The 21,041-nt window shown below is 39.4% G+C and overlaps 6 protein-coding genes across 13 annotated transcripts; 3 read left to right on the forward strand and 3 right to left on the reverse strand.

Annotated features, from left to right (window-relative positions):
• Positions 1 to 8: 8 nt before the first annotated feature.
• LOC107268789 (differentially expressed in FDCP 6 homolog) lies at positions 9 to 3,731 on the reverse strand. Of its 2 annotated transcripts, none has more exons than XM_025086015.1 (10): positions 3,623 to 3,731; positions 2,878 to 3,105; positions 2,574 to 2,693; positions 2,305 to 2,511; positions 2,112 to 2,227; positions 1,800 to 1,923; positions 1,377 to 1,718; positions 1,111 to 1,312; positions 877 to 1,032; positions 9 to 801 (listed from the first exon to the last, which is right to left on the reverse strand). In XM_025086015.1, exons 2-10 carry the CDS (start codon positions 2,974 to 2,976, stop codon positions 548 to 550), a joined length of 1,620 nt encoding a protein of 539 aa, XP_024941783.1. In that variant the 5' UTR covers positions 2,977 to 3,105; positions 3,623 to 3,731; the 3' UTR covers positions 9 to 547. The 2 variants fall into 2 exon arrangements, with proteins under 2 accessions (XP_024941783.1, XP_015597393.1); XM_015741907.2 differs by lacking the exon at positions 3,623 to 3,731 and adding an exon at positions 3,203 to 3,340.
• LOC107268788 (U6 small nuclear RNA (adenine-(43)-N(6))-methyltransferase) lies at positions 3,131 to 5,810 on the forward strand. Of its 5 annotated transcripts, XM_015741904.2 has the most exons (8): positions 3,131 to 3,466; positions 3,564 to 3,783; positions 3,844 to 3,984; positions 4,063 to 4,420; positions 4,489 to 4,690; positions 4,768 to 5,378; positions 5,477 to 5,511; positions 5,623 to 5,810. In XM_015741904.2, exons 1-6 carry the CDS (start codon positions 3,362 to 3,364, stop codon positions 5,368 to 5,370), a joined length of 1,629 nt encoding a protein of 542 aa, XP_015597390.1. In that variant the 5' UTR covers positions 3,131 to 3,361; the 3' UTR covers positions 5,371 to 5,378; positions 5,477 to 5,511; positions 5,623 to 5,810. The 5 variants fall into 5 exon arrangements, with proteins under 5 accessions (XP_015597390.1, XP_015597389.1, XP_024941777.1 ...); XM_015741903.2 differs by having other exon boundaries at positions 5,477 to 5,810; XM_025086009.1 differs by having other exon boundaries at positions 4,768 to 5,810.
• LOC107268787 (clustered mitochondria protein homolog) lies at positions 5,541 to 14,940 on the reverse strand. Its single transcript, XM_015741902.2, is given in 15 exon segments — positions 5,541 to 8,046; positions 8,126 to 8,251; positions 8,329 to 8,601; positions 8,689 to 9,072; positions 9,075 to 9,203; positions 9,279 to 9,485; positions 9,558 to 9,763; positions 9,876 to 10,217; positions 10,298 to 10,472; positions 10,553 to 10,679; positions 10,750 to 11,030; positions 11,107 to 11,243; positions 11,328 to 12,117; positions 12,212 to 12,510; positions 14,693 to 14,940. Coding segments are annotated over 15 exon segments (4,200 nt in total). The 5' UTR covers positions 14,784 to 14,940; the 3' UTR covers positions 5,541 to 7,413.
• A 227-nt stretch (positions 14,941 to 15,167) lies between these two features.
• Positions 15,168 to 16,394, forward strand: LOC107268739 (density-regulated protein homolog). 2 transcript variants are annotated; one of them, XM_025086058.1, is made up of 5 exons: positions 15,168 to 15,540; positions 15,655 to 15,685; positions 15,796 to 15,975; positions 16,037 to 16,176; positions 16,245 to 16,394. In XM_025086058.1, exons 1-5 carry the CDS (start codon positions 15,439 to 15,441, stop codon positions 16,287 to 16,289), a joined length of 498 nt encoding a protein of 165 aa, XP_024941826.1. In that variant the 5' UTR covers positions 15,168 to 15,438; the 3' UTR covers positions 16,290 to 16,394. The 2 variants fall into 2 exon arrangements, with proteins under 2 accessions (XP_024941826.1, XP_015597276.1); XM_015741790.2 differs by having other exon boundaries at positions 15,176 to 15,540; positions 15,655 to 15,739.
• On the reverse strand, positions 16,317 to 17,677 carry LOC107268741 (DNA-directed RNA polymerase III subunit RPC9). 2 transcript variants are annotated; one of them, XM_025086064.1, is made up of 3 exons: positions 17,531 to 17,677; positions 16,592 to 16,862; positions 16,317 to 16,524 (listed from the first exon to the last, which is right to left on the reverse strand). In XM_025086064.1, exons 1-3 carry the CDS (start codon positions 17,623 to 17,625, stop codon positions 16,426 to 16,428), a joined length of 465 nt encoding a protein of 154 aa, XP_024941832.1. In that variant the 5' UTR covers positions 17,626 to 17,677; the 3' UTR covers positions 16,317 to 16,425. The 2 variants fall into 2 exon arrangements, with proteins under 2 accessions (XP_024941832.1, XP_015597279.1); XM_015741793.2 differs by lacking the exon at positions 17,531 to 17,677 and adding an exon at positions 16,939 to 17,370.
• A 270-nt stretch (positions 17,678 to 17,947) lies between these two features.
• On the forward strand, positions 17,948 to 21,024 carry LOC107268726 (serine/threonine-protein kinase unc-51). The gene is made up of 12 exons (XM_025086069.1): positions 17,948 to 17,964; positions 18,066 to 18,180; positions 18,291 to 18,360; positions 18,450 to 18,626; positions 18,702 to 18,936; positions 19,014 to 19,328; positions 19,411 to 19,677; positions 19,753 to 20,006; positions 20,093 to 20,461; positions 20,535 to 20,662; positions 20,741 to 20,876; positions 20,951 to 21,024. The coding sequence occupies exons 1-12, from the start codon at positions 17,948 to 17,950 to the stop codon at positions 21,022 to 21,024; spliced, it is 2,157 nt and encodes a 718-aa protein (XP_024941837.1).
• The last annotated feature ends 17 nt before the right edge of the window (positions 21,025 to 21,041 follow it).

The raw sequence follows: 21,041 nt of genomic DNA on the forward strand, positions 1-21,041 counted from the left end.
CCTCAGGATAAGTAAAATATATAATCTTTATAATTTCACCTTATAAATTTTATACATAAAAATGATTATTCTTATGAATAAATATGCTCGTCGTTCCCAATATATCCGACTGAACGATAATCGCATCTATTGGCAAGCTCCTGTAAAGCGCAGCACGTCCATTGAACTTTTAAAATAATATTAAAATATAGAATATTAGTATTTACAGCGAGTGAAAGAATTTGTCATAATAGATAAGTAAATAACGTCATAGTAGACTGGCATTTGATTAAAAATTATACTGTGCGGTAACTCTCATTCGTTAATATCGCACGTGTATAAAGTTAACGTGAACTTCGAGGACCACGTGTAATAATAATAATAATAATAATAATAATAATATTAATAATAATAGGTACTACAGCATCGTTGTTCTTGTTCGAATTTGGCTAAAGTTTTGGCGAATCCACGATAGGGCAAGAATTAGTTTACATAGGAACTAACAGAGTTCGTTTTCTCGCCCGTGATAAATTCTGAACACATATTTTGATTTTCGAGATACATATGATTAGTAATGTCTTTGCAGGGACGATATTCTGTCTTCGTGCTTCTCAAGGGATAGAGGCCGCTCTTTAGTCGTTGGAATAAAACTCTGCGTCCGTCTTATTCGCTCGCCGGTTCTCTGGGGCCTCGTTACGACTATTTGTGCCTCCAATAAAACTTGAGCTTCTTCGGCACGTTTTGCTTTCTCACAAGCGGAACGCAATTCCGCGTCGAGATTTTGCTTTTCCGCTTCCAATTGATGAAGACGCCCTTGTGCTTCTACAATGTTTGACCAGATGTTTAAAAAAATATATTTTTTTAAAGGAAGATATTTTTATTTCATGTAGAACTCACCTCGTAATTGTCGTTCATTTTCACCTTGTTTGCGCTCAAATTCTAAGCGTTTCAATTTTTCTGATTCAAGGAGCTCTTGCTGTTCTTGTTGTAGCCTTTCAAGTTGTTCCCGTCGTTCCCATTCCTCCCGTAAAACCCTGGCTTGTAAACCTCGCACTGACAATGATTAGAATTTCAGTTAACGTATTTTGTTTTTGGATTTGTGGATGAAAATTAGGGATAATTAGTACTAACCTATCTCTTCGTCACGCAAAGCTTGTTTCTCTTCTTGCAATAGAGTCTCTAGCTTTCGTTTAACATCCTCTAATTCCTGGACTCTTGCACCTTCTTCCTTAGAGATGGCTTCCAGTCTTCTGGCTTGTAATTCTGCGGCTATTCGCGCTTGTCGCTCATGCTGCAATTCCAATCTGGTCTCTTCATTCTGTTGTTTTGTAGCCTGGAAAACATACGAAATGTTCAATATAAAAAAAATAGTTTTTTAATTTAATTTAAAAACTCACTTGACGCAGAGATCTTCTTTGATTAGCAAGACTTCTCTGGTATCCAATTTTTTCCCCTGAATGCTGTATCGCTGTTTGCAAAGCCGCCAACCATTGCAATCTTCCTCTATGATTCTCAGCTACCAATTCGATGCACCTGTGCTCCGGAGTGCTCAGCATGAATCTTCTGTCAGGTTTACCACCACTGGTGACAGTGTCTGCCCAACAATTGGCATTTAGATTTATCGTTCCCGTAGGTTCCTTCTGTTGAGAATCTTTGTAGTATGCCAATTCACCAGGTCGTAGGACAAACCAGAAGTAGCGCAACGTCGGTAGCAAGTAGCCTTTTTTCATCAAGTAGCCCTTCGTCGAGATAGCATGGTTTAATCAATTTTTCGGACGTCAATGGAGAAGAAGGATACCTCGAGCACATTTATATCTTACTTTCTTGATTACGTCATTCACGTATATCTGATGGAGGTCATCTATCGCTTCTGTTAACGCGGCTGTGTCCAGCGCACCGCCTCCACTATATTTCGACTCCAGAACTGCCAGAAATGTGGGGAATCTTTTTGGAAATACGTTTGCTAAATGGAAGGTCGATGAAACGAGAGATGCGGCTACTAGTTACGTTTTTAATCCCAAATCTAGCTTTTTGATAGTAACTTATTTCTTTCGCCGATATATAAGATATATTTATTTATTAAGGTTTTCTTCGGGATTAAATACGTTTTCTTGGTAAAATCAATGAGATACCTGAATGTTCCAATCGCTGCAGACAATGCTGAAAAGTCATTGGCATCCCAGTTTAGTCCTAACGAAGTAACCAACTGTGAAGCAACTTGAGCTAATTCATCAGCGTGCATTGTTACCTATTAAAATGAAGTATCGACGTGAAATACAATAGAATACCAGTTCACAAGGCTATAGATACAAGAAATTATTGTACCAAATAAGAAGAATCTGTAGCATCTGTTTCCATTTCAGCTAATAGACAAAAAATTCTGAAAAGTTGATATACACTATGATCTTCGAAAATGGGATGAGCCCTTTCCAAGTATGGCTTCCTACATACGAGCCAGCATATTTCATCGACACACTCTTCCAATGCTTTACAAGCTTGGATAGACGTAGAATCAGTGAGGGAGGCAAAAACCTACAAATTACATGAACCAATTATACAATGTACAATAAATAGTTAAAATAAATAACATTTACCTCTCGTTGTAAGTAATAAATATATTGTTCAAAGGTCAGTGTTGGAGTGCTTCTGTAATGTTCAAGACCTTTTTCAACTCCATAGAGATCCAGTAGAGTTCCTATATTTGCTGTCAGCACCTAATGAACGGAAGTTTATTGAAAATAAAATTTAAGATCCTCACACAAGATAAATGCTCACACCAACTATACGTATATTATGTGGTGAATCTGAAGAGATTTAAAATTGGCCACACCCCCTTGGATCTTTAAAGGCCTGACATAAGATTATGTGGCAGTTAAGATAAGTGAATGGAAAATTTACCTTTAATTTCGACTTTGCCACAATGTATGGAATGTCTCCTTGCAACGCGTGGAAGGCATGCCAAATGCTGTTTGTCAAATTCTTCAGCAAATGGGCCATTATTTACGTGAAGGAGCAACAGGTGTTTCTACAGTATCACATCTCATCGAACTAATTCACTACTGAAGGCGAGAGACTATAGTTTCCGTCAGTCTCCGTCCCAGACTGGTTCCCATTGAGTCATATCGTCTACAATTTGTTCGACATAACTGTTATCTTTAAAATTTCACACATTTTTAAGACGCTTATGAATTCCGGAATGCTTTTGTTAATTTCTTTTACTCACTACGATGACAATGCAATTCACAGTATGATGATCTGAGTCTGGAATGTACAAATCGATCATCTGCGTTTAACGTGAAAGATGAGTTTGGTACACGAAGCACAATTAAATAGGCAAATACAAATCTTCTTATCTAAATAAAAAAAGAGATTTAACGCTAGGATGAATTTACGTAAATTTATGCATCCGAGAAATAAGTATAGGGATAAACCAGATTTCAAGAAACTCGCTATTCTCTATCCGGAGTTTGGCCGAAACGCGATCACGGTATTTATTTTTAAGTATAACCTCGAGCATATTTTAATATTTTGTTTTATGTTTTCTTGACATCAGCTTATTTTTAATATTTTAAAATAACTTGTAGGATCTCACTGGCAAAGTGAAGATCAATTTTAAGAATGAAGAAAGTTTACGAGTACTTACAAGGATATTATTGAAACATGATTTTGGTTTGGAAGTTGAGATTCCTAAAGAGAAACTAGTTCCTGCACTTCCACTGCGTCTCAATTATATTCTCTGGATAGAAGATTTACTGCGGCATTTTGGACTCACTGATATTTCTTTAGCACATGGTCTTGACATTGGTGAGTTTGCAAAGCTTAAAATGTTTAGACAACCTAGAACAAGTTCTCTTTTATACATAGGAACAGGGGCAGTTTGCATATATCCTCTGTTGCTTGCAAAAATATATGGTTGCAGAATGATTGGAACTGAAATTCAACAATCTAGTATTGAATCTGCCTTAAAGAATGTGAAATGCAATAATTTACAGGATCTCATACAAGGTAGAGAAGCGTAGCCTATTAAATAAATAAATGATGCTAGATGATAGCTAAAAACATAAAAATTTTTTTGTAACATAGTAATTCCAGTGAGCAAAGATACGATTTTGGAGAATGCTGTTCCTAAGAATGAAACATATTCATTCTCAATGTGCAACCCTCCATTCTTTGAAACTAACGAAGTTTCAGAGAATAACGGACAGAGACTACCACCAAGAAATGCACCAACTGGTTGCAAAGACGAATTAATAGTCGAGGGTGGTGAACAAAAATTTGTATTGAAAATTATTGAAGATAGTATGAAAATGGGTGATCAGATCAAAATTTACACCACAATGCTAGGACGCAAGGCCAGTTTACTATTTTTATTAAATGAAATGGCAAAGAAAAATATCAGCAACGTCGCATGGACAGAATTTTGTCAGGGTAATACAAAAAGGTCTGTCGAAAGTTTCTCTTAACAATCAAACATTCCAAAATAATAAAAAAACATCTGCACATCTACAGATGGGGCCTGGCATGGACATTTCTCTCGCGCGACATATTAGATCTCACAAAAGCACCTGTGATAAGATCAAAGCCTGATGATACAAAAACAAAACGTTCAACCGATCGACTTCCAGTGGATTTAATATTTCCAATTCAAGATCCATTCTTCTCGTGCGATGATGTAGTGAAAGTTTTAAAAACCTGGATCAGCGATTTAAACGTAAAGTATCACCTATCAAAATTCTTTAAAAACAAAAAAAAACCTAATACAACTCATACTAAGTCTTACATATTCAGCAGATCAAGATGGAAAGTCTTCACATAGAAGAGAATGAGACTAAGAATTGGGCATGTCGCCTAACATGTTACAAAGACACCTGGTCTCACGCCCGAAAAAAACGTCGTATGGTCAAAGCGCAAGAAACAAATGCGAAAAAAATCTGCACAGCCGAATCCACTGCGCAAACACAACTCAAAACGAGCGACTCAGGTAAAATAGTCTCTGAAGCGGATCTACCAAATATAACGTCGGACAAAAATAATGATTCCGTAAACGTTAACGAGGAACCTTCGACACTCGTGGATTCGTCGAGCAAAACAGAATCCGCAGATCCTTTGCTTGTCTGCTCTTTACTTCTGACCGAAATGAAAAACGAAAACGAGGAGTGTAACACAGAAGAGACTAAAAGACTATGCATGAGAATGATCTACGAGAAAGGACACGGTGGAAAAAATTCGTTGGAGATGTTTCGTCAATATTTGATTAACAAACTAAACGTGAGAGAGTACTTGCAGAAACAGGGCTCGAGCAAAGCGAGTAAACGAAAAAAGAAAAAACTGAAGAAGTGCGAACCAGCATCGCTTGCATCCAGTGTACAGAATGACAGTAGTAATAAATAAATAAAAAGGTAATTCACAAAGTTCCGGGTGTGCCTGAGGCCATCCTATTTGCGAACCATGAGAAATCCGTACGCTTGCATTGCATATAAAATGATTTATTCTGCAGAATCGTTCGCCAAGGTATCCGATACTTGATAACAGGTAATATATAATATTTATATGTATACATATACATGCAAATCAGGTGGTTTACTTTATTCTTTAAACAATATTTTACTTATTGACTAATATCTTTTCCTTCTTTGTCATTAGTATCGTACATTCTTCGTTAACAAGTGTAATTCGGCAATTCGAAATTAAACGTGTAATGTACGTATCTAACAAGGAGGATACCCTCACGAGGCTAACATCCATTCGTTTTGGCATGAGCATTGCACGCGAGATAAACCAATGAAAAAAAAAAACAATTGAGTCATACAAATGTTAATCGGACCACGAGGGACGCGCAAACTATTCTTATCTCAGGCACATTCATCATGCTTGGCCCTATATGTATTTGTGTTGTTTTTCCTCATTTTTCTCTTTCTTGTTTTTTTGAAGTTGGCCACGATGCTTGCGATAAACAAAAACAATAAAAACAAACATTCTGAGCTTTGAGATATATTCCGCTGTAGTAACAAAGCCGATGTGCACTCGGCTACGGAATTAAAATCCTTAGAGCAATTGCTTTCTTACTAAAAACTATGACTATTTATAACACTATGAATATCGATAATAAATGATACGCTAACTCTCATAGAAAGTTTGACTAATCTTATCGTCTTTTCTATTTTATCTATAATGTATATTCTGTGAGTGTTTACGAACGCAAGAATAATTGCTACTACGTGTAAAACAATAGAGTCGCCATTCATTCGTCACAGTTGTCAGATACCAAGGATTTAATCACAACGCAATCATCAATATTAATTTACCGGGTTGTAAACTTATGTAGAAAATTAATGGTGTACTTGATATTTTATGATGAGAGAATAGAGAGGGAGAAAATGAAAAAGTTCAAGAGTAAATGTACCATCGTGACAAACGAAGCATATACACGATTATGAAGATACATCTCTTTAATTTGATCTTGATTAATAAAATTGCTGATAGCGACTCGGTACGAATGAGATTTTAAATGACTATCGGCTGGATAATACGAAGCAACAGTCTTGACTAACAATCACTCTACGACATCTAACAAAACAGTTCATTTACATACTAATAAACGAATGATCGGTAACGTTTATGGCTGTCTTATTTAAATCTATTACGTGCTTCTTTTTAGCTTAGTTGCTTTATCTCTTTCCCTTATATCTTAGGGTATCTGTTTTTACGTACGTTCTAAAAAGAACATTTTTTTTACTCCGATTTCCTCAAAGATGAACACTCGTCTAGAGGTTCTTGCGAATCCTGATAAAGGACAATCGCGTGGAGCTGTTCAGATTTATTATCATTGTTATACAATGGTAGTTGAACGTGGATAAAAGAATGAAAAAAAAAAATATTTCATTATTGACATTTGACCTCAGATCATTGATGGTATCCACGTTCAAGTTCCATAAAGGTAGTGAGTTCGTTTGCATTTTTGAAATTGAAAATTCTCTTGGTGCTACCTGCGGGAATTTGGATTTGTTTTTTTTGTTTCTTTAGGTAATACGAGAACTGGCCGATAGCAGACACTCAACAAGAATTTCTTCTGAGTTATTTACACGAATAATAATTGGAGACGCGTAACGGATGCGCTTCGTAGATGCTTGATAATGATAAAATGGAGTTGAGATTAACGATCTTTAAAATTCGAAAAAAATCGCTGATAGGGCAATTTCTTGATCCTTGGCCCGGATACTGAGTAACATGCATCGGCCAATTCTAACGTTCAATATTCGTTTACACAGGAAGACACTTTCTTTTAGACTGTTTCTTCATCTTCTCTTTAAACGACACTCTAGATGATTAGATTCTCGAATCCACGTCCTTTCCAGCTTGGCCGAACTCAACAATAAAGACTAGGATATTAGAAAACAATCAACATTCACCCGCTCCGTACGCAGCTAAGAAAGTTCAGCTCTCGCTCAGTATCGGCTGGGCAATTGGTATTTTGCTCTCATCGAGCTTTTTCGATTCCACGATTTCCTCGTTCATTGCCACATCACCGTTTTCAATCGCCGCCACGTCGATCTTTTCTTTGATCTCCTTAAGTTCGCCGTCAGGCGTCTGTTCCTTTTGTCGCTTCTCGATTTCCGCTTTGAAGTTTTCAATATCCTGCTGGCTGATTTGCACGAATAGAATTCCGTTGATAACATTGAGCATGTCCAGTACGGAACCCATGCTAGGTGGTTGAATCTGAATAGGCGGTAGACTGACACCTGGCTTTCCTGTGTAAATCTCGTTCATCTTCTTCTGGAGAACAACGGCCTGTTGTGTTAGATGCCTCAGACAGTCGCTGCTCTCCTTTGTTTTTTCATGCTCCTCGCCAAGCTGTTGCTTGTAAATCGCATAGGTTTCTTTTTCGTTGTTCAAAGCAGCCCGGAAGTCTCCCATGCAAGATTGCGTTCGAGCTACCAGATGATAGGACACAGCCACTTTCAGGGAACGCGGCCCATGGTAACGTAAGTTCAGAGCCAGACCATGCTCCAGAAATCGAAGGGACAACTCGTACTCTCCAACGGCGTGAAGAATAAGGGATATATTGCTCTGTAAGAATGAAATTCGAACTGTCGAGTCTAATCCTATTCCGATTCTAGGATCAATCTTCATAGACTGTTTTACTTACGTCAAGCAAAGCCACCTCGGGATGATCTTCGCCGCAGACAAGAAGGGCCAGATAACGAGCTCTATATAAAAGTCTTAACGATACAGATACTTGGCCATTTGCAAATGAATACAAAGCAAGATGGATCTGCAGAATGAACAAGATAATTGTATAAGTATATTAAAAGATTTTAATAATATATACCAATTATTAATAGCCCTTACGTATTCGGTTATAGTATAAGGATGATCTATTCCGTTAACACGTTCTGACATAAGTACTGCTTTCTGTTGAGTAGCCAGAGCTTCTGCGTGATCACCCATTATGTAATTCAATCTGGCGAGCATTCTCAGACATTGTGCAATTTCTGGATGCATGGCGCCGTATACGTTGTTCAATAAATTGAGAGCCTCGCTTATTAGTTCGTAACCATCTTTCAAATATCCCTGCTGTATCTTGCCCTGGCCAGTAGTATAGAAATTATAAGCGTCGCTTGCCTGTCGATCAAATAATAGAGATTCATTGAATGTGGATTATCAATAGAAATAAAAATCTCGATTAATCTCATAAAACTGAATACAAACCCTAGGATTGATATGTTTAACGACCGGGAAGATATTGAGAATGTCTTCCTCGAAGAAGGTGGCGCGATTCTTATTCTCAAAATTGTATTCGCGCAAGAGTATCTGTATTCCAGTTTTTATGCAGAAACTACGAAGAAGCGAAATCTTCTGAAGACGATAATGCTCGATGGTCGTGTCGAGTGATTCTGGAGTAGGAGGTTCCCAATCGTAATAACTTTTGAGGTCGGATTTTATTTGCTGCCAAAGTGCTTTGGGACTCAAGGACGCCCATTCAACGTCTGACTGTTGTGGCCCATTGTTTCTGCCCTTCCTCTTGTTGCGGCGTTTCGCAGTTTTACTTTGCAACTGTTGATAGAATTGATTAGACGTACAATTTTTTGTATACGTGAATAATTATCGTACAGATTAGAATTTACCTCTTCGACATTTTGTTGCGGATGGCTGAGTTGAGCGGATGAGAAGAGACAATTAAGAAAGTGGCTAACGGCTGCAGATAGACTCATTAATTCAGTGCCCTAAAAATCCAAGAGAAATAAACATGTTTCTTTTTAATAATTAAAGATTTTTCAAAACCTAAGATAATTGCTGACCTGCATGTATGAGGTGAAGACGTGTTTGGCAGATCGAAGAATCAATTCCGACACAGCAATGCAATTGAGATACTGAAGTTGAGGAACCGCGGCCAACATGGCGGCTAACTTTCCAAGATACCTAATGTTTATACCTCTACCGTGCAAAGCTTCAACCAAGGTACTCCCGTCCATGGCAGCTGCTGTGTGGTCCAGGCATTCACGAATCTGGAAGAATTTTATCAGAACGAAATAAATATTGATTATATCAATAAACTACTCATGAAAAAGATTACTTACGAAAGTCGGTAATTGTACGGTGAGCAAAAAGTCAGCAGCATCCTTTACAAGTTGACGTTGCTTCCTGAGAGCATTTCCATTAGGGTCAGGATGTCGAACACCCGGTGAATAAACGTCTGGATTAAATCTGACATCAAATTCTGCCTCGCACAAGCTACCCACCGCAGCTGCTGCTTTACGCACAATTTCTTTGGTGCTTTCCTCCACTGACAAGAACAACAAACGTGATAATTTATTTGGTATATTGATTCAGCGATTTGGGTAGAGAAATAAGAGAAAAGAAAAAAATGAAAAATGACTTCCTGTCAGGATACTAACATTCTTGCTTTCCACCTGTTATCGAATCTGTGATGCTCTCGACAATTTTCTTTACTTCGTCCGCTTCTATGTTAGATTGTGCTGAATCCTCTTTGTTGCTGTCAACTATAGCTGAGCTTGTCTCTTCTTTTTTCTCTTCCTTCGGACAGGATTCTTTGTCCTTTTGAGTGCGTCTGGCCGATGTGACTTGTTGCAGATGAACTGCGGCATGTTTTATAAATTGAACGTATCTGGCCTCGATGAAGGAGTCTATCAATTCCTGACGTAGACATGCCAATCTGTGCTTGTGTTCCACCGGGAAACCTAGTGCTCGTGCTTCTTTGCTCAGTTCTACGCCTTCCACTGAAGACCGAAGATTTAATTGAATTCACATTTTATTCACCTTGACATCAAGATTCATGATTTTTATAGAAAAGCCTTACGTTTCAGAAAATTAACATCCGGTGGAAAAGTTCTCAATAAATCTAGTACGTAATGTCGCGAATCATTGCCAATGATTCCCTTGCACTCAACGCTACTGCACAATTCTACTTCCTCTCCGGCATCGTTGATCACTTTGTGAGGAAGAATTTTGAGCTGACTTCCGGCTTTATTGAGCTGATCAAAATATACGTTTCATAAGTTTGCATTCAATTTTTCAACGATATCTTATTAAATAAATATTATTAATGACATACCAATTCAAGATACTTGGGATGGGTTAGGACAGTTTTGCCAAAATCAATAGAGCCATAAACTACTGACTGTTCTTGTTCCCTCTCTAAGATTCCAGGAATAATAGATTGTGCAGTCACTCGATAACCCCTGGAAGTATTGTTAATTCCACATATTTATTGTGGTTCGATTAAATTTTATTTGTTATCAATAGTCATACCTATAATCGATAACCACAGTACCCAGGGTGTACAAACCCGGGAGATCTACCGCAGCGTATACTCGTACACCCTGGAGGTCATTACGGGGTGCTACAAAAGCTGCTGCATCACCACCAAGTTCCTTATAATGATCACGAACGTCGAATCCCAAAGAGAAGAAAATATTATTCCAAATGAACATTTGCATCTTAGCTTCCTCCCCTGGATTTATAGCCATAACGTTGCCATCTATAACCGCAACTGCACCTCGAGTAGCTGCAGCTACGAAATCACTGTGAACCTGTATAAGGACAAATCATTAATTACCCACAACTCACGAATAAAAGAAAAAAAGATTTTCCTTTAATACAACTTACTTTAAAAATAGCACGTTCCCTGAGTAATCTTTCCGGTAAATTTTTTCGCGGTAGCTCCCTCGTCGTCTGCAACTCCTCGTTCCAGTCTCTGGTCTGTCCAGGGATATGTTCCTCGTATCCCAATTTCGATGAGAAAGCTAACGAAAAAGTTATATAAAGATAAAGCTAACTTTTTAAAAAATTTCAATAAACTTCACCCATCCTACTCGCAATGAACTCACTGTCCTCGGCACGTATAGCGTCGATTGTGTGTTCTGTTTGCGGAGCACTCCAGGCGTACAATTGATAAGGCGTAGCAACGCGTTCGAATGGATGCCTCTGGGTTCTACGTCTTTGCATAGCAGCGAATCCTCTTTTGAAAGCAGGACTCAATTGATTCAGAAGCTCAATAAGACTGTGACACAAATGACTTGGCGTGGCTGGCTTGGGATTGAAAATTTCTTTCGACGATTGATTTACGAAGAAACCACGAGCGCAAGCCGTCAGATTATACTGCTTGTCTTCCAAGGTAATAACGTGGAGATACATCAAGTCTCCATGAAGTTTTCTATGGCCAGGTGGTGGATTCCATCCGGAAGTGGTAAGGACTTTTAAACAGGGTGGACACTTCTGCTCCTTGGCCTGAGGTTGCAACGGCAACAAGGGTCTGTCCTTGCATCCTGGTATAATATAATCAGGTGGAGTACAGTCAACGGAATCTGGCCTAGCCTTCTTCTTCTCCAGAATATCGCCGTTCGTCACTACGTTAAGGAAGGACAAGCTGCTGCAGTCCACTCCGTTGTAAGCGTCAGCCGGGTCGACGGATTTCAAAAGATCCCGCACGTGTCGCACGTGTATGCGTGCTTCGCGCATAGTGTACGGCTCTTCGACGACCTTAATGACAGATCCTTCCTTGAGACCTTCGATGTTCTTCAGCTCAGCAAAATTGTCCAGTGTGTTGTTGTCCAATTGCAAGGAGAAGCAAGTGCGGTGACACGTATCCTCGCGGTCCATGAGGAGTTGATGAATCTCCTGTTGAGAATACAAGCACGCGTTAGGGCTACCGAAGACTCAAATCGATATACCGAACTTAAAAGAAGCGTGGCATAAAACTGTTTATCGTTACCTGAACCAGTTCCATACTCGAGACTTGAATATCAAAGGGCTCTGACCCAGGACTAACAATCTTGACAGTAAATCCCATATCCTGTATGAAGACCACTTCCTGCTCATTAGAGGCATCCTTATCTTTGGTTTCACCTTTTTCTTTATCCTTATCATCCTCGGATTCCTTCTCGTTATCAGGCTCCTTATCTTTATCCTTTTCCTTCTCACCTTCCTTTGTGGCTTCGACCTCTCCCTTTTCCACAATATTTTCAACGTTTCCATTAACCGGCGCACTGCTCTCCCCGTTGCTCTTTACGTCTGTAATACAGTAAGATCAGCAGGGATTCAGTTGTATCTATTTGATTTTAAACTTTCCTGTCGCACACCCGTTAGACTTCAGAGACGCCGTGAAGCATGTCATGAAAACGTCTTTAGGGTACTGTACAACTTAGACTTGCATTCACCGAAGCTTATAAATAAACCTCCATGTAAATAGTGCGCACTGAAATGCCAGCTATTTTTATCGATCGCTTCTTTGCCACTCCATTATCATCATACACATCCTTCGTCTTCGAGATGATCCACTGATCTTTAACCCCAGACACAACAGATGCACCAGGTTCCTCGGGTTCAAATGAGTATAAAAACAGCATTGATTCATTGACTCTAAACCAGACTGCGTTTTAAATGCAATTGCGCACGCTGTAACGCATCAATGCCCTATTGCACTGCTAAACTTCTGATCTTGCCATCCAAGATTCTCATGGGATCTTAACCTTACTTAGTTTACCACCAATTTTCATTAAGCCTGTTATATCATCTTATCGCTTCGAGAAAAGATAAGAAAATGTCTAGCGTCTGTGTATAAAGGCGGAACCAACCGCTCCACTATTAAGTACACAATCAGCTGCAGGAAAAGACCAAATAACGACCCCTTCTCATGCTGTGTCACATATATCACAGGACTAAGGATAACCGTGAACCTGTAGAAATTATCACGTAGCGGGATTACATTGCCGGCTAAGAAATTCTGTATGTTAAATGTTTGCCAGACCTAACAGTCGAGGGTGGCCGGACAAAGCTTCTGCTCTTCTTCAACGTAGTTAGACTCGAGGAACACGATAACCCTTGTTATCTCCTATTGTTGTTTAGCATTGTTATTCGTCCATTGGTGAAACTTCCCAGCCGACAGACTGTGAAATTCCTAAGTATCCCTAAGTTTTGATGTTACTATCCAGCCTATGTAACGAACCACGCTGCTCATAATACATACATAATTGAGAGAGCAAACAGAAAAATCGAACATTCTGTGCCTTTTACCTGTGAAACGTAGCTTCGACTGAATTCAACGAAAGTCCAGGTGCATCCGGTTTCTTGTTACGAAATCGGTTAAATATTCAATTATTCGTCAAGTGTCTATTTCAGTAAAGATAATTATTGAAAGTACGTATAACCACGAAGAAAACATTGATGCAGTCTTCTTCCATTCACTGGTTGTGAAATGCTCGAAAAATAAAATGCTACGATTCTCTTTAAACATTGAAATTTGAGACTTTGGGGTTTAGATGATTGATCTCTCTTTTCTCAGTCTCGATGATATATTCCCAAATGGGTAAAAGACAGCAGGATCATTACGACTAGCAGCATTACTATACTAACGGACTACAACGACCAGTGTCTGGTCCTTGTCAGGGCCGTACGACGTGGGAGACTGTACGAACGATATATAAGTATATGAAAAAAAGGAAAAGGAAAAGAAGCACGGAAAATTCCTCAGGTATAGGTTCATTAGTTTATTAAGGATTGTCCAGCATCTAGAGTCTTTAATGAGAATCTGGTTAAATATGTTGACTGAACTAATTACGGTTACAGGAGTAAGTAATATATGCAGCCATTGAAGAACCGATCACCATGAGGAGACAATGATAAATGAGAAAGAATATAATTTTTATATATTCTTTGATCAATGAAAACTTGACGCTCCCTATTATCGTAATTTTGGGTTTCACGCGTCTTCACTTATTTTCCTTAGGCCTTAACTGAACAGCATGATGCAACCGGCAGATTAGAAAAGCCTCATCGATTTCAGAAGGCTCGTGAAATCAGAGTTCAGTGCCCTGTTCGCGATCTAAGGGAATTCGTAGACGTTAAGTATCTTAAAAAGTTGCTAGAAACTGTAATGTAAGAATTTAAAAGCGTTCTTTAAAACAGTCGAAAAATTCGTCTGCTCCGATAACCAAGGAGCGTCTTCTGCTAGGTGTACCACGGTTCAGCCAGCAAGTTCACATGACCCCACCGTAAGATTCGCGCAATTGATGTTACATAACGCAAGGTACCGACGTGTTTAATGCCGTGAAACGAGATAATGACCATGGGAAATATAAATGCCGAATGGGATATTGAATTATTACGTAATGACATTGTTAAAGCATTACGATTTTAACCTAGAAAGAACGAGCACGAGTCGCACCTCGTTCGAACTCGCAAGTTCTAAACTCACCATTGGTTGTTTCATCCTCCTTGCCGTTGATCAAGGGAATTTTCACACTCCCGCTTTCTCGGGATTCATCCACCTGAGAATCCAGAGCCATATCTTTTGATGATTTTACTGGTATTCACTTTTCTTACTATGTCGGCGAGACACAGAACGCGGACGCACAATTTTCGAATAGGAGCGCAAGACCGTCCTTCTTTCTTTCTACGGGGCGGCACACTCGGAAATCCTCTGAGCCGCTTTTCTCTGTTGCACGTGCGTTTCGCACGGAGTACAAAGTCTATGGATTGTCATTGGTTATTTCCATTGGTGCTGATTTCGTTTTTAGGTATTGGTAGAGGGTTAGAATTCGGGGCCCACATGTCGAAGCTCATCACGGCCCTGCAGCTGCGTTTCTATTAGTCGTTTCTGTTGGTTTAGACGTTTTCATTGGATGATTAAAGCGCCATCAATATAACGATAGTACCAAATGGAAACTCCCTGTTACGGCCTGCAGACGCTCTTGCGGGCTGAATCAGGCTGAATTCATCGGACGCGGGTGTTTCTAACCTAGGATCACCTAGGGTGCTTAGTGAGACAATAGGATCAGATTGTGGTTAAGGTTTTTTTGAAAAAGAATTTTTCTATAATTCACAAATCGTCTCCGAGATCCTAAACGTTGTACTAGATACAGCGTGGATTCGGAGCGACCGGTTGAAAATAAAAGACAAACTACTCTTTCTTTGGTATTTGATTAGGTTAGTTTGGGAAGAATGTCAGACGAAATACAACCGGATTTGCACTTAGGTCCTAAGCCTGATGTTACTTATCCTATTCAAGTACAATATTGTGGGAATTGCTCTCTTCCTATTGAGGTAATGTAATGCTATTTTTGTGGCTGAATGGTACTACGCGGTCATGAGTCCAAGGAAACAGTTGGTTCTTGTGTCCTTGTTTCAGGATATCCAAATGTCTTCTTTCCTTTACAGTACTGTGAATATTATCCCGAGTATGAGAAATGTAAGCAGTGGCTTGAAAGAAATTTGCCCACAGAATTTGAAAAGGTCAAATTAGGTGAGCCTATTAAATATTCTATATCGGTGCTCTTCTTCATATTGATGTTTTACTAGGTGAAGATGTAGCTATGGAAGGTGGAGCAGGGGAGGATGAGAAAAAGCGTCAAAAACGTGGTGGTAAAGGAATGCTCAAAACTAAGAAGAAGGATGATGTACCAAAATTAGTCACAGTATCTAGAGCTCCAAGAGGAAAGAAGAAGTCTGTAACTGTGGTTACAGGACTCAGCACTTTTGGTAAGACATTATAACACATTTTTCTGAACATTTATGAATGACACATTTGAATCAATTTCAGACATAGACCTAAAAGTGGCTGCTAAGTTTTTTGGTAGTAAATTTGCTTGTGGATCAAGCGTGACTGGTGATGATGAAATTGTCATCCAGGGTGACGTTAAAGATGACTTGTTTGACGTCATTCCAGAAAAGTGGCCACAGGTATATATTTTACTTTGCAAACTATTGTTTCTTTGTAAGGGTCTAACAAATATTTCATCCATGTTCAGATTGATGAAGATTCCATAGATGATCTGGGAGATCAGAAGAGATAATAATGCAATCAAATTAATTTCGCACAATATTATTTAACAATATCCAATTTGGTATTTATTATGAATGAATGTATATAAAATAAATACAAATATTGGAATACCAAATTTTATTGGTTGACTCAGTAACATTTGTTTCTTAGCTAGCTAAGTCCTCTTCTTCAAAATGTGCTGCAACTATCTTTAAAAGTGACTCTACTTCTTCTTCACTTAAACGATCTTCGCTATCTTCAATTACCTATAATGTACAATGCAATGTAAATATGTATATACATACAAGTACACAAAAGAATTATCCAGCTTACCAACTGAATTTCAAGAGCTGTTTTGGGACAAATATTGAGCAAAGCCAGCTTCTCACACTTTGTCAGTTTGAATCCTTCAACCGCTCTCAGAAAATCCTGTATCTTCTCTGGAGACTGTTTTTTACAAGCAGTATCCTCCAAATATCTTATAGTCTGATATGTTATCGTAGCCAATTGATTTTGTGTCATCTTTTGTTTTTTATTCGACTTAATCCCCTGCAGAATATCCAAGACTTCATAGTTACTAAGATATGCCGCGCAATCGTTTCGCCTGCAAAAAACATTACAATGAATATACAAAATATATAATAATTATAAAGAATAATAAAATTCCGTAACAAACTAACACTTCCATCTAAAGGAGTAAACAAATATCCAGTAGAAATCTGTCAAACACTACATATATGTACTAGGAATTCACCCTTAACCAAAAATTCTTGTAATAAATTCTTAGATTAGAACTATCAGCACAGGTTAGCTAGTAATTTAGTAAAAGGTAAATAAAAGAGAAACTGTGGGAACACAGGAAGTTAAGGAATTCGAGGGACTACTTTGTCGTTGGTCTAGTGTGCAGAACAGCCCACACAGCTGATTGATGCAAATTCCTGGCGTATTAATACCCAGTGGATGCGCATGTCCGTCTGACATTTTGCGACGAGAAGTAGGAGAGTGTGTTCCGAGTGTTTTGTGCTCAAAAAACGTGGTCGTACAGTGTCGAAATTGAAGAATATAAATGCGATATGTACTCCGTCTGAGTAACAAAATGTAGACCCCGATGATTCTTGCTCGAGAAGGAGGTCGGAATGTATTATAGTTGACTGTACCATCAGCATTTTCTTCCCCGTATTGATCTCCCTCTGGGCGATGCATCTCTTCGCTTTACGAACGGTGCTTGTTTGTAAACTGTTGACCTTGCTTTTGAAAAGTCGGTGAACCTACCTCGAAAGAATATGGAGATCGTTGGGGACTACGAATACAATACTAAGGATCTCATCGGCCATGGCGCTTTTGCCGTCGTCTTCAAGGGCAGACATCGGAAAGTAAGCATTTCTTTTTGGAGCACTTCAATGATGTCATAACGGTTTCCTCTCTAGCTTAGCTTTGACTAACTCTTTTTGGTGTGGTAATATTTTTTAGAAATCCAACTTCGTCGTGGCCATTAAGAGTATCACTAAGAAGAGTCTTGCGAAGTCACAAAATCTTCTTGGAAAGGAAATCAAGATACTAAAGGTTAGCGACCTGTCGCGAGTAATTAAATGGATTGTACCTCGTTTTTGAGAGAGACCAAAATAGTATAGGAAGCATGCTTTGGTTTTAGTCTTTTCTTAAATGAAACAAAACCAAGAAAAGAGCAACATGAGTCACAGCTTCTTGTATTCGTGGAATAGAATGTTAACTCAAACACGAATAACTTATTATTTTTGTCATTGCTAATATTATTGTCTCTGTTATTATTCTGTATTTTGTAATGTAGATCAAAGTTTGCTGGCTCATTATTACTTTTTCTTTATGCTTATGCAACTAACTATTACTTCCAGGAACTCACAGAATTGCACCACGAGAATGTCGTAGCCCTGCTGGATTGTAAGGTCAGTTTGATACAGATTTACAACATATATTTGCACAAAGAAACTTTCTGTTGTATTATCACAGTGTGACAGAAAATTTACTTAGAAAAACTCTTATCCTATTATTTTAGGAATCTAATCACAATGTCTTCCTGGTAATGGAGTATTGCAATGGTGGAGACTTAGCTGATTATCTAGGTGGTAAGCAATTTTATTTATTGTCCTACCCCTATCCATTCTATTAATTTTATGACAGTTCAGAGAAGACTAACTTGATATTTCTAAAACAGCAAAGGGCACCTTATCAGAAGATACCATCAGAGTATTTCTTAAACAACTGGCAGGTGCTATGAAAGCACTGCATGCAAAAGGCGTAGTGCACAGAGACCTCAAACCACAAAATATCCTTTTGAGTCATAATTGTGGTAAAGCATGTCCACAGCCACATCAAATAACACTGAAAATTGGTAATAACGTCACTTCTAAAATAGTTTATTGGAGTCAGCCATTTTTCACTAAAATTGGAATTTATTATATTGCAGCGGATTTCGGTTTTGCCCGATTTCTTCAGGATGGTGTGATGGCAGCTACTTTATGTGGCTCTCCCATGTACATGGCACCAGAAGTTATTATGTCCTTACAGTACGATGCAAAAGCTGATCTTTGGTCATTGGGAACTATCGTGTTTCAGTGTCTTACCGGAAAAGCTCCGTTCCAAGCTCATACACCTCAGGCTCTCAAGCTATTTTACGAAAAGAATGCAAATTTGGGTCCCAAGTATGCCTTATGTTATTACATAAAGTTTAAATGCGACTACATGTTAATGTGATTGATTGTAATTTGCGTGTGTGTAGAATTCCTGCAGGTACATCGCCAGAGCTGTCTGACCTCCTGATGGGATTATTGAGACGTAACGCAAGAGATCGTATGCCTTTTGACGAGTTTTTCGGTCATCCATTTTTACAAGGACCAAGAGAGAGTCCAAGTCCCGTACCAGCTGAGTTACCAGCCTCACCAGGTGCTTTGGTTGTAGCTGAAGGGGCTATTGGTGGTACACGCTCCGGACCTGAAACCAGCAGTCCTTGCTCTAGTCCTGAAGATGATTTTGTCTTGGTACCAAGTGATCTTAGCAGTGACACTGATAATAACACCAATGCACCACCAGTTAAGTAAGTACATTTCTTTGTGTAAATTTCATGTTAATTGGCCCTCCAGGTAAAGTTTATCTAAATGTAATATTCCTTGCTTTAGGTACAATAAGCAGAACAGTCGCGAGGCAGTTAGTCCACCGAGACCCTGTTTCCTACCGATTTCCGAACCGATACCTGTACCCTCTCAGAGGAGTATCGCTCAACCAGCATCTCCGTCGAATCCTAGAACCGGTGCCAACAGTGTACCACGTTCCCAGCCGATCAGCATGAAGCGCAGTGTTGACTCCCACAGGAGTCACGCGCCAGACATAGGTTCTCTCAGTCCACCTAGTGTCCAATTTGTAATCGGTACACCTCCTGGCCGAAGGTATTAATCATATGAAATATAAAATTCATCTTAGTTAAGAAATTTATCCAGAATCTCCAGATCAATCTGTTCCAGAATGAGTGAAACACCGCCGCCACCAAATACTTGGCAGGTCAGTCCAGTTGCGAGACATTCTCATACTTCTAGTGGCACATCGCCTCTTCGACGTTCTGCTGGAAACAATAGCTCATCCTCACCTTTACTTACTGGCCCATTGGCCGTCCTAGGCTCTCCTACAGGAAGAGCCCTGCAGGATAACAACAACACCCTGAGGCACTCGCCTATTATTCCCTTTGGTACAAGAGCCGTGACCCTTCCTGAAATATCTGGTAAGTGCCATGTAGATGACATTTTGTTATTCAAACTTAAAAGATACGTCCAGACCAAGTATACTTGAAACTTGTCTTTCATGCAGAAGCTGGGAGCTTTCACAATCTCTTTCCCGATACGAATTCTATTCTAACCGATGATCGTCCCTTGACATTCATCGCTCCGGAACTTCCGGAAGAAACGCTCCTGGAACGTGAACATAACGAGATCCTCGCGAAGCTCAATTTCGTTGTGGCCCTTTGCGAATGCGTTTGCGAAGTAGCCCGAACCAGGGCAGGTCCTCTTGGAGCTCCTCTAGGAGGGATCGAGCAGGCTAGTAACGGAGCTACGAGGAGAAGGGCTGAACAGGTTATACTTTTGGTGAGAGCCTTGCAATGGCTCAGCTCCGGACTCAGTTTGGCTACGCAGCAGCTCAAAGCTGGCCGACTGCAACCTACGGCGAATGTTAAAGAAGGTAGGGAGGTATAACGAGTCACTACGCTTATTACTCTCAATAAAAAATTAAGATTAAGACTTTGGTATGGCAGTGGTGGGCACGATGAACAACAAGTTCAAAGCGTGTCTCGCAGAATGTAAGCAGCTCAATAGTGCCGGACTTTTGCGGCAGACAGGAGCCACGGCTGATAAGATACTTTACAATCACGCTATACAGATGGTAATTGTCGTATTTTCAGTTTGCAGTATTGCTGTCTTAAAAAATTCTATAAAGCGCTATTAATCTACCTCATTTCAGTGTCAATCCGCAGCTCTTGATGAATTGTTTGGAAATCCTGCGGATTGCTTTCAGCGGTATCATACAGCGCAGATATTGTTACACTCGTTGTCGCAGCACGTGAGTCACAGTCAGGACAGGGCTCTCCTTACCAAATGTAAATATCCGCTTGATTTGTCTTAACCGTGCAGGACCATTCTATTAATATCACAATGTCATACACGATTTCAGACAAGGATGCTGTGGAAAAGCGTTTGTACGTCTTGCAGCAGCAAGGTTACATCTACGCCACGGATCCCACGTAACGCTCGTAAAGCGAGCG

This window comes from Cephus cinctus, unplaced genomic scaffold (assembly GCF_000341935.2).
Source record: "Cephus cinctus unplaced genomic scaffold, Ccin1 Ccin1_scaffold0581, whole genome shotgun sequence".
Taxonomy (NCBI): Eukaryota; Metazoa; Arthropoda; class Insecta; order Hymenoptera; family Cephidae; genus Cephus; species Cephus cinctus.

What these genes read in the sequence shown, in the direction of transcription:
- LOC107268789 (XM_025086015.1), bottom strand. Translation starts at nt 2,976, where the DNA reads ATGGCCCATTTGCTGAAGAATTTGACAAACAGCATTTGGCATGCCTTC. An exon ending in TTTGCGTGACGAAGAGATAG is followed by an intron (nt 1,033 to 1,110) that starts GTTAGTACTAAT and finishes AATCATTGTCAG; the next exon opens with TGCGAGGTTTACAAGCCAGG. An exon ending in AAATGAACGACAATTACGAG is followed by an intron (nt 802 to 876) that starts GTGAGTTCTACA and finishes CAAACATTGTAG; the next exon opens with AAGCACAAGGGCGTCTTCAT.
- LOC107268788 (XM_025086009.1), top strand. Translation starts at nt 3,362, where the DNA reads ATGAATTTACGTAAATTTATGCATCCGAGAAATAAGTATAGGGATAAA. An exon ending in AGCACATGGTCTTGACATTG is followed by an intron (nt 3,784 to 3,843) that starts GTGAGTTTGCAA and finishes TTTTATACATAG; the next exon opens with GAACAGGGGCAGTTTGCATA. An exon ending in TTTACAGGATCTCATACAAG is followed by an intron (nt 3,985 to 4,062) that starts GTAGAGAAGCGT and finishes TTTGTAACATAG; the next exon opens with TAATTCCAGTGAGCAAAGAT.
- LOC107268739 (XM_015741790.2), top strand. Translation starts at nt 15,439, where the DNA reads ATGTCAGACGAAATACAACCGGATTTGCACTTAGGTCCTAAGCCTGAT. An exon ending in ATTGCTCTCTTCCTATTGAG is followed by an intron (nt 15,541 to 15,654) that starts GTAATGTAATGC and finishes TTTCCTTTACAG; the next exon opens with TACTGTGAATATTATCCCGA. An exon ending in ATTTGAAAAGGTCAAATTAG is followed by an intron (nt 15,740 to 15,795) that starts GTGAGCCTATTA and finishes ATGTTTTACTAG; the next exon opens with GTGAAGATGTAGCTATGGAA.
- LOC107268741 (XM_025086064.1), bottom strand. Translation starts at nt 17,625, where the DNA reads ATGTCTGCCCTTGAAGACGACGGCAAAAGCGCCATGGCCGATGAGATC. An exon ending in GATCTCCATATTCTTTCGAG is followed by an intron (nt 16,863 to 17,530) that starts GTAGGTTCACCG and finishes TGTTTTTTGCAG; the next exon opens with GCGAAACGATTGCGCGGCAT. An exon ending in CAGCTCTTGAAATTCAGTTG is followed by an intron (nt 16,525 to 16,591) that starts GTAAGCTGGATA and finishes TGTACATTATAG; the next exon opens with GTAATTGAAGATAGCGAAGA.
- LOC107268726 (XM_025086069.1), top strand. An exon ending in TCAAATAACACTGAAAATTG is followed by an intron (nt 18,627 to 18,701) that starts GTAATAACGTCA and finishes ATTATATTGCAG; the next exon opens with CGGATTTCGGTTTTGCCCGA. An exon ending in GACCCTTCCTGAAATATCTG is followed by an intron (nt 20,007 to 20,092) that starts GTAAGTGCCATG and finishes TCTTTCATGCAG; the next exon opens with AAGCTGGGAGCTTTCACAAT.